Raw genomic sequence first — 10971 nt, forward strand, 5'->3', positions numbered from 1 at the left:
ATACGTAACTATGTTCTATCAACAAAAGATTTCTTAAAGCATTCTCTATATGCAACATTTGCTTCATGAATGTTATACTATTTTTTTAATATTGCTTGTTGAGTTCAAAGAAAAAAATACTAGACACATTATTAAAAATACACAATTTATACATGTAGTATTATATGGTTATAGACATGAAAGCATGAGTACAGAGAATATGTGACATTTTAACATTCATTTGAGTAAATATAATAAATATAACATTATTAAGAATATTTTTAATCAAAACTTGTTTTTATATATTTTTTTAAAAAGTTATACAATTTTTTTTTATTTTGTTAAATAATAAAGCTAGCTCACTGCAGTTCCACACTTTAGACTCAGTGTGCCGCTGTTGGCCAATAAGAAAGTGTTGCTGAATATCTCATCCTACTGATGCTTAGAATTGTTGGGCAGTGCTGGAATCATAGCAACATTTTCGCTTTCTGTCATTTGTATATCAATATTTTGAGAATACAAGGATCATTTACAGAAGGTGATAAAGAAAGCTGGGTATCAGATTGAACCTGAGACAATGGCATGGCAAGTAATATTTTTCCTTATTTCCTTTCTTTGTGAAGCTGCATCTAATCAGCTCCAGTACTCAATTTATGAGGAAATGCAGAAAGGTTCAATTATAGGGAATATTGCAAAGGACTTGGGTATGGACAAAACAGAATTGTTTATAAGAAAATTGCAAATATCTTCTAGAATAAAAAAACAGTATTTCAATATCAACTTAGAGAATGGAAACTTATTTGTGATTAATCGAATTGACAGGGAAGCAATGTGTGGGATAGAGCAAGATTGCTTTTTGAATCTTGAAATATTGGTTGAAAATCCAGTGAATATATTCCATATAAAAATTGAAATTCTTGATATAAATGACAATCCACCTCATTTTTCTAAGGATGTATTTGATATAGAAATTAGTGAATTTGCTTCTCCTGGAACACGTTTTATTTTAGGAAATGCACAAGATCCAGACCTAGGTAATAATTCTTTACATAGCTATAAACTCAGCTCCAACCTACATTTCACACTGGGAGAAAAAACTAGCACTGATGGAATTAAATATCCCGAACTTGTTTTACAAAAGACCCTAGACCGTGAAGAGCAGAGCATCTATAATTTAATTCTCACTGCTTATGATGGAGGCACACCTGTAAAATCTGGAACTGCTCAAATACGAGTTGTAGTTCATGATGTAAATGATCATTTTCCTGCATTCAGCCAAGATAAATATCAGGTTACTGTAAATGAAAATGTGCCAAATGGTTTTATTGTCATCCAGCTTAATGCTACAGATGCAGATGATGGTTCAAATGCAGAAATTTAATATTCATTCAGTCACATTGGTAAAAATGCAGCAGAAACATTCACTTTAGATCCTGGAAGTGGAATTATAAGGACAAAAGGAGAGCTGGACTTTGAAGTTACAAAACTGTATGACATGATGGTGGAAGCTAAAGATGGTGGTGGTTTAGTGGGACATTGTACAGTTTCAATCCAGATTATTGATACTAATGACAATGCTCCCGAAATAATTCTTAAATCTATGACTACACCTATTCCAGAAGACTCCTTACCTGGTACACTTGTAGCCATAATTAATGTTCATGATTTGGACTCAGGAAAAAATGGTGAGGTGATTTGCCAAGTTATTGGTGAATTGCCTTTTAAATTAATATCTTCATCTTTAGGTTATTACAAACTTGTAACTACTTATCCTATGGACAGAGAAAAAACATCTGATTACAATATTATTATAAAAGCAGAAGATGAAGGATCTCCTCCATTGTTTTCAAACAAAACAATTCAGTTAACAATATCAGATATAAATGACAATCCCCCAGTTTTTGATAAAACAAATTATGTGGCCTATGTGATGGAAAATAACTTAGCTGGATCGTCAATACACAGAGTACATGCTTCAGATCTTGATATTAACAAGAATGCCAGAATAATATTCTCCATTCTTAATATAGATATTGAGAACATACCCATATCATCATATATTTCTATAAACTCAGCAACTGGAATTGTTTATGCACAACGCTCATTTGATTATGAACAGTTAAGAGAACTTCAGTTCCAAGTAGTAGCTAAAGACAGTGGATCTCCTCCTTTAAGCAGCAATGCCACAGTCAGGATATGTATCGTGGACAGGAATGACAATGCTCCAAAGTTTCTATACCCATCAACAGACACTGATGAAACAGCATTAGTTGAGTTTATTCCTCACACATCTGAGAAAGGTTATCTAATCACCAAAGTGATTGCAGTGGATGCTGACTCAGGACATAATGCTTGGCTCTCTTATCACTTTCTACAAATTCCTCAACCAGCTTTTTTCATTATCGGGCAAAACACAGGTGAAATTAAGTTGGCACAAAGTCTCCATGATACAGATTCTTTAAGGCAAAAGGTTGTAGTTATGGTAAAAGACAATGGTGAACCTTCTCTTTCTGCTACAGTTACTCTAAAGTTTGTTATGGGAGAAACATATCAACAAGTTCTTCCAGAGATAAGCAGCCAACCTGGTAATTTAGAAACACAATCAAATATAACCCTGTTCTTAGTAATATCAATAGCTGTGATTTCTCTTTTATTCATTGTGACAGTAATAGCTACAGTTATTTATAAGTCCAAGAAAGCAAGCACTCCAACTGTATTTGGCACTCTAACTAGAAATTTGTTTCCTCAAGTTGACCTCCGATATCCTTCTCAGTTTAGTGATGGAACATTGCCACTCCCCTACTCATACAATGTCTGTGTAGCACTTGACTCAAGCCAAAATGAATTTGCCCATCTCAAACCAATCCATAATGTTCCAACAGACAATCTTATTGACACAGATGATTCAGTTTCTGGAAAAGATTTTCTGAACAAAAATGTGCCTTTAGAGGTAAGATGTGTTTCTTAATGTTTTTGTTTAATTGTTAGCTTTGTCACAACTTTTTACATGTAATACAGATGTTTAGTACAATAGGAAAAAGTAATACAAGTTAGTGAAAGGCAAATAAAGTGAAATCTATTGTTAGAAATATCAAAGATAAATGTATGCTAGTGCAGAATTTTTCAATGCTGCATTGCTTAACCCTTTTATGTGCATGACAAGCTATGCTCGTCGTGCACATTGTAGCCTGTAGGTGCATGATGTGTGGGTGGTACTCCCAGGCATCATGGGAGTGCTGGTGACATCCCCACATGTGCACAAAGAGCCTGAACCAGGATGCACCGGTAGCTACAAAGTAGCTGGATGGGGGGGGGGGGGGGGGTTCTTTTAACCCCTCTATCTCTGCTCCCCTCATTTGAAAGAGAATAACCCACTTTTTCAAATGGTAGTGGCCTTGGAAAAATACTAGAAAGCAGATGCTTTAAAAATAAAGTAAAAAAAACTCATAGGGATTTGCTTGATGTTACATTGTATGCACAATAAAAACAATCTGGTATGTCTAGATACATCTAATAAGGTTAATTTTCTAGTACATAAGTCCCTCTCTTAAAAAAACAAACAAAAAAAATTATATGAATATTGTTTGTACAGTCAGGTGATCACTTTGGTAACAGTGAACACCTTGCAGGAAAAAAGTGCTATTATTTCTGAACTGCACAATGGGGCCTCTCTCATTTATATTACAACCTGGAAAAAGCCCATATGGGTCCCTATTATACAGTTTTTACTGCAACTAATTAGATGCCATGAATTCTAAATATAATAATGGCATATAGTGAATCTTCTCGGTCTGCTGAAAAAACTCAATATATAATTTGTGTGGGTCACTCCCTGAAATTTAATTTACAATAGGATTTAAATGTAGGTAGCAAAAAAGCTCAAAATTGTCTCAGCCCTGGGGTAAAAAAGGTTTAGCAGCCAACGTTTCTGTACCCTTCAAAAGACAATGATGAACCAGCATTAGTTGAGTTTATTCCTCACACATCTTAGAAAGGTTATATAATCACCAAAGTGATTGCAGAGGATGTTGACTCAGGACACAATGCTTGGCTCTCTTATCACTTTCTACAAATTCCCAAACAAGCTTCTTTCATCATCGGGAAAAACAAAGGTAAAATTGAGATAACTGTTACAATATAATTTACTTGGTCACTGCTACTGAATCTAATAAACAACCTTTCTTTTTCTGTGGTAGTAGGATATTGTGGCATCATGCTGAGGTTGTCATGCTTAGGTGTCTTTAAGAGTTATTTAAATAACCATCTGCCAGACTAATCCACCTCTCTCGACGCTCTGTTTCTGCTGTGCCTCTCTGTGAGTCCCTTCACTGGCTCCCCATTCACAACAGAGTTAAATTCAAAATTCTCACCCTGACCTACAAAGCCCTCACCAATGCTGCCCCACCCTACCTGTCCTCATTCATCAACAAATATACTCCTGCCCATCCCCTAAGATCCAACAACGACCTGCTTCTTGCGTCCTCTACCATCACCTCCTCTCATTATAGACTACAGGACTTCTCTCGTGCGGCACCAACCCTCTGGAACGCACTTCCTCGAGGGGTCAGACTTGCCCCTAACCTCTCCTCCTTTAAACGTTCCCTAAATACCTTTCTATTCAGGGAAGCTTATCACCCGACTTATTAACAAACTAACCAATTAACTAACAGTTGCCCTCTATCTCCTCACTAATATCATTCTCACCTCTGCAGTCCCCACCTCCTGTTTCCAATCCTCCTACCCATCTAGATTGTAAGTTCCCAGGGGAAGAGGGCCCTCAATTCCCCCTGTATTTGTTTGTAAAATTTTCTGTCTTATCTTATTGTTTCTCCACTGTACTTTTATCCTTGTACCCATGGGCAGCGCTGCGGAATCTGTTGGCGCTTTATAAATAATGAATAATAATAATAACCACTTCTCAGTGTAAACCTTCAGGTTTTAAAAACAAGCCATAACTATATATTAGTCATATTCATCACTTCAATTTTCAACTGTTTTACTTGTCCTGGATTAGTAATAAAAACTTGAACAGATGAGAAAGAGATTGAACCTTACATTTCCATCCTATAATATAAAAGGCCAAGTGTGTTTGTCCGAAGCTGTCATGCACAGTAGAGACAGCACGAGGACAAACACACCTGGCCTTAGAGTCCTGAGACAGCACGAGGACAAACAAACCTGGACTTAGAGTCCTGATCTGCTGCGGCACGGTGACGGTGGGCGGAAGTGGGCATGGCCAGGCGTGAGCTGGGCATGGTCGGGCGTGGCGGGGCTGGAGAGAGAGAGAGGGGAAGGAAATAGAAAGAGAGGAGGAGAGAGCAAAAGAGATGGAAAGAGCTAAAGAGAGGGTAAGAGAAAAATAGAGGGGAAAGAGCAAAAGAGAGGGGAAAGAGCAAAAGAGAGGGAAGAGAGAGGGGGAGAGGGGATAGAGAGAGGGGGAGAGAGAGCAAAAGAGGAGGATGGAGAGAGCAAAAGAGAGGGAAGAGAGAAAGCGCAAAAGAGAGGGGGAGAGAGAGAGTGCAAAAGAGAGGGGGAGAGAGAGAGCACAAAAAAGAGGGGGAGAGAGAGAGCGTAAAAGAGAGAGGGGAGAGAGAGCGCAAAAGAGAGAGGGAGAGAGAGCGCAAAAGAGAGGGGGGATAGAAAGAGCACAAAAAAGAGGGGGGAGAGAGAGAGGGGAGAGAGAGAGCGGAAAAGAGAGGGAGAGAGAGAGTGCAAAAGAGAGGGGGAGAGAGAGAGCGCAAAAGAGAGGGGGAGAGAGAGAGCGCAAAAGAGAGAGGGGAGAGAGCACAAAAGAGAGGGGGGAGAGAGTGCAAAAGAGAGGGGGGAGAGATAAAAGAGAGGGGGTAGAAAGAGAGCAAAAGAGAGGGGGAGAGAGAGAGCAAAAGAGAGGGGGAGAGTGAGAGCAAAAGAGAGGGGGGAGAGATAGAGCAAAAGAGAGGGGGAGAGCAAAAGGGAGGGGGTAGAGAGAGCAAAAAAGAAGTGGAGTGAGAGAGCGCAAAAGAGAGGTGGAGCAAGAGAGCACAAAAGAAAGTGGGAGAGAGCACAACAAAGAGGGGGAGAGAGAGAGCGCAAAAGAGAGGGGGGAGAGAGAGCACAAAAAGAGGGGGGAGAGCGCAAAAGAGAGGGGGAGAGAGAGTGCAAAAGAGAGGGGGAGAGAGCGCAAAAGAGAGGGGGAGAGAGAGAGCGCAGAAGACAGGGGGAGAGAGAGCGCGCAAAAGAGAGAGGGGGAAAGAGAACGCAAAAGAGAGGGGGAGAGAGTGCCAAAGAGAGGGTGAGAGAATGCAAAAGAGAGGGGGGAGAGAGCGCAAAAGAGGGGGGAGAGAGCGCAAAAGAGAGGGGGAGAGAGTGCAAAAGAGAGGGGGGAGAGAGCGCAAAAGAGAGGGGGAGAGAGCAAAAGAGAGGGGGAGAGAGTAAGAGCGCAAAAGAGAGGGGGGAGCTCAAAAGTTAGGGGGGAGAGAGAGTAAAAGAGAGGGGAAAGAGCAAAAGAGAGGGGGGAGAGAGAGAGAAAAAGAGAGGGGGAGAGGGAGCAAAAGAGAGGGGGGAGAGAAAGCAAAAGAGAGGGGGGAGAGAGAGCAAAAGAGAGGTGGAGCGAGAGAGCGCAAAAGAGAGGGGGAGAGAGAGCAAAAGAGAGGGAGAGAGAGAGAGCAAAAGAGAGGGAGAGCAAGGGGTGGGATCGATGAACTGCAAAAAATGGCATGTGTGAACGGGATTTAGGACTAGTAATAATAATAATTGGTAAGGAGTTTTTTCTGGGCTGTTAGTCTTTTTTTCCTGACTTTTAAACTACTGAGATAACTCTGGTAGCTATTCAAGATTAGAACAATTATTCTTTGTCTTAGAATCCTTTCTATGTGACTGGTACGATATGCACAACTGGAACACACACTCAAATGAACATTAAACTCAAAACTGTATTCCTCATTAGGGGCTAGATTATAAAAAGAGCTCAAAAATATTTGTGCTAATGCCTCCCAGGTTATATAAATATATATATATATATATATATATATATATATATATATATATATATATCAATACGAAAAAGTCCCCTCTTAAAACTTTCTTTAACCAAGGTGAGGTGTTCTAAAAATAGTGTTGTTGGCGCATGAAAAGCACTTAAACGGAGCGATATTATAAGTTCATACCTTTATTTTCTTGTGTAACAAACACATACAACTTTCACTGACATAATAATTACCAGGAGACACAGGTGCTAACGGAGTATGACGTCATCTGACGCGTTTCATGCCTTTCTGGTGCTTTGTCAAAGATGTATAGTGGGAGGTATACTGGCTACTTATAATCCTCTTGGATTATGTTCCTCTCCCCTACTACAAACATGTCACCAATATTTGCATACCTCATTGTTTATAGTCAATACGGCATACAAAATAAACAGTATTAAAACACTATATATATTCCGAAATCTAACTGACAACTAGAGAAAAACTCACCCATAGAGGATGTGTCAATCTAATGTTAGTTACAAAGTAACAAAATAACAAATTGAAATAACATAGTAACAATAAGCTAGCTGAGCGATATTCTTTTTAGTTTATACGAGATAATACCTAGACTATTTGTTGAAAATCATCCTTTAAAATGACTCTAGATATTTATTTGTCTCTAAAATAAGAACTTTATTTTACATTTAGAATTATTAAATGTATTAATGTACCGCTCAAGTTGCTGATCATCAATTGAAAAATATTTTTTGTGTCAGTATAGTTGCAGCATAATGGCTTAAAAACAAACAATGTTTCACACCAGAACTCTATATACATAACCTGTACGTACAAAACCTATGTATTGTCTACATTGATAAATATTTATTCAAATGGGACTTTATTAACAACAAATGTAGTTGATCTATTAGTCTACATTCTACAGTTAGAACCATACACGGGCTTTTCTAATTTATCTTAAACTTTATCTGATATTTGGTCTAATAGTTATTATTATGCTAAAATACTGAAACTGTGAGCTAAGATATTTAGGAGGATAAGTTGTACGGTTTACTTTTATTTTTGTTATTATTTTTATTTTTATTTGGGAAGCATATCTTGGAGAAAGTAGAGGAATAGATGTAATATGCACTTATCGATGAGAAATTTTTAAAAAGTGGTCTAAGAGACTTTTAGATCATTTACCTTGATAGAGATCTATATCCCATCTGGAATTTATTCCCTTGGGTTCCTTTGTTCCCAAATTGAATATCCATTTGGCCTCTCTATCAAGCAAATTTCTAAATCTATCCCCTCCTCTGTTATTGAAGGGTATAAAGTCGATTGCTTGGAATCTAAACATTTTTTTGTTGTTTTCCAAAGTATTTCCATGTTTAAAGTAATGTTTGGCAATTGGGGTTTTTGGTGGGTCTCTTTCTAATGATGTAAGGTGTCCACGTATCCTGTCTTTTAAAAAACGACTTGTACAGCCTGTATACTGTTGTCTACGAATTTGGCAAGTAATCAAATAAACAATATACTTGGAGCAACAATCTAACCTGTGACTAATACTGTAGCTTTTGTTTGTAGTTGAAGAGGTGAAAGTATCACCTGTGATACCGTGTTGACATACATTACAGGGATGTTTACCACATTTAAAGAAACCTTTTTTTAGATAACCATGTTTCTTTTGACCTTGTTTTAGAGTTTGTGTAGACTTGAGTTACCTTACTTCCTATTTTTGGGACCTTTCTAGATAAAAATTTGATGCCACTCGATAGGCATTCCTTTAGTTTATCATCTAACCTAAGAATTTCTAAATTTCTATTTACAATGTTATTTACAATGTTTTTGATTTGGTTAAATTGGTTACTATATTGTGTAACAAAAACTGTGCTATTTTCACTATAGCCTGCAGAATCTTTTGTATGTATTTTGTGTTGTTTTTGGATACTTTTTTTGAGTAAGTCCTTGTGTTTAACTTTGGCTACTTCAGTTCTAAGAGACATCAGTGTTTTCTTATCATAGCCTCTTTGTGTCAGTCTTTGCACTAGCTTAAGTGAATGGGTAAATTAATCCATATCATCTGTACATATCCTCCTAATCCTTATTAGTTTGCCTTTTGGTATCCTTCTTTTTGTGTGTTGGGGGTGGCAGGAATCAGCCCTTAGGATAGTGTTCCCAGATATATCCTTTCTGTATAGTTCTGTGCATATCTTGCCATTGTCTGCTTTTAGGGTTATATCTAGATAGTTCACTTTAATTTTGTCTATCTAAAATGTGAATTTTAAATTTAGTTCATTATTATTAAGAAATTTTATAAATTCCTCAATTTGTTCATTGGTTCCCCGCCAGATAAACAGAAGATCATGTCAGTATATTTATGAAAATCTTAGTAGTGCTATCCAAATAATATATCAGCTTATGGTAGGGTTATAATCACAATACAAATAATAATTTTCCTTAAAAATAGAAACCCTTAATCAACATGCACCTACTAGACCATACAATTAATATAAATATCTGAATTCTTTTATTTAGTTAATATCCATAAACATATTGAAATATATTTGCAATAACAGGCAATGAAATAATATCATATGCGCTTGAAAACTATTTAAATATGCTATGCAAAATTCATACATGTTTATCTTAAAAAACAGCCTTATTTACAAATCTTTTAACATCCAAACAATACAATTTTAAACTGTGCTCTTAAGCAATAGGATAATATATATATTCTGCTATTTAACTGCAATTTATCCTAATACAAAATTTACAGTATCAGAACTTGCACAGATGAATTACTTAACAAATCAGATACAGATTTAAACAATATATAGGCTGTGAAACGTTAACTTAAAATCCAAACTATTTCTTTAACTCTGCTACATACAGTAATAGTAAATGCTTATTTTAAATGCTTGCATACAAATAGGCAGGCTAAGAGCTAACTGAAACAATGACATACAGTTTAAAAGTATAATCTGCTCTTTAAATCTATTAACTGTAAAGGCTATGCATATGACTTATCTTACAATAAAACTTTTGTATACATCACCAAATAACAGCAATCCAGTTTCCAATGTTTCGCAACAGATCCAATTTCACCTCAGAAATTTTAAAATTGGGGATAATGCATATGGAGTCCAATAGTAGGTGTGTGCTTTAATAATAACTGCAGCAGTTATTCCTTCTGGATCAGTCAACACCCCAACCTTTTTTTAGTCTATATGCTGGGGTTTAAATCATCTGATCTCACCCCTCCCCTTTTTTGATTATTTATCAGTCATTGGTGAATATTGGAAACGCCCACGGCCTTGTCCCTTGTCATTGGATAACCGGAATATCTCATTCCCAACAGCCAAAAGGCTTTCTGGCTGTAGTTCTCTCATGGCAACACCGGGTGGCAGCATTACAAACATTTCTAAAACATTTTTAAGCAAGTTAATTATTTTCATAAAATGGTTATTTAATCAGATTACACTCTCTGCATTAATCATATATAACCCCAATTACAGATGGTTAATATTAGGTTATTTTTTTCTGATTATTCTGATACCAAATATGTTATATTATTAACATTTTATTATGTTAAGGCAATTTAATACTGCTAATTATTAACTTAAAATGCATTATAATTTTATCAGTATTCTGGCATTTCTATACAAATAACAGCTTATTTTTAATTCAGTATTGTATTCCAACAAGAATATGTCATATTTTATGTTTCTGATAAGCCCAGGATGTATAAACCTTCTTCATGCAGATCTGAGATTATATGCCTGAAAAATATAAACAATATAGAGGTTATTAAACATTTATTGCACATTCATATGATATGACTTATTTCATCTCACGCAGGCATTCCATCTGAAATAAAGTAATAACTGTCATTAATTATTTCTTTACAGGTCCACAAATATTTATTTATATTCTTAAAAACACAGAGGTTAAGATATTCATGCTTTCAAAATATATATGTATATATAAAAATATATACAGTTGTTCTGAAATCATGTGCTGTTATCCTAACGTCCCCCACTGC

General features: G+C 36.5%; 1 protein-coding gene across 1 annotated transcript; it reads left to right on the forward strand.

Annotated features, from left to right (window-relative positions):
- Positions 1-556: 556 nt before the first annotated feature.
- On the forward strand, positions 557-2947 carry LOC128664818 (protocadherin gamma-B5-like). The gene is given in 1 exon segment (XM_053719621.1): positions 557-2947. A coding segment is annotated over 1 exon segment (2391 nt).
- The last annotated feature ends 8024 nt before the right edge of the window (positions 2948-10971 follow it).

This window comes from Bombina bombina, chromosome 6 (genome assembly GCF_027579735.1).
Source record: "Bombina bombina isolate aBomBom1 chromosome 6, aBomBom1.pri, whole genome shotgun sequence".
Taxonomy (NCBI): Eukaryota; Metazoa; Chordata; class Amphibia; order Anura; family Bombinatoridae; genus Bombina; species Bombina bombina.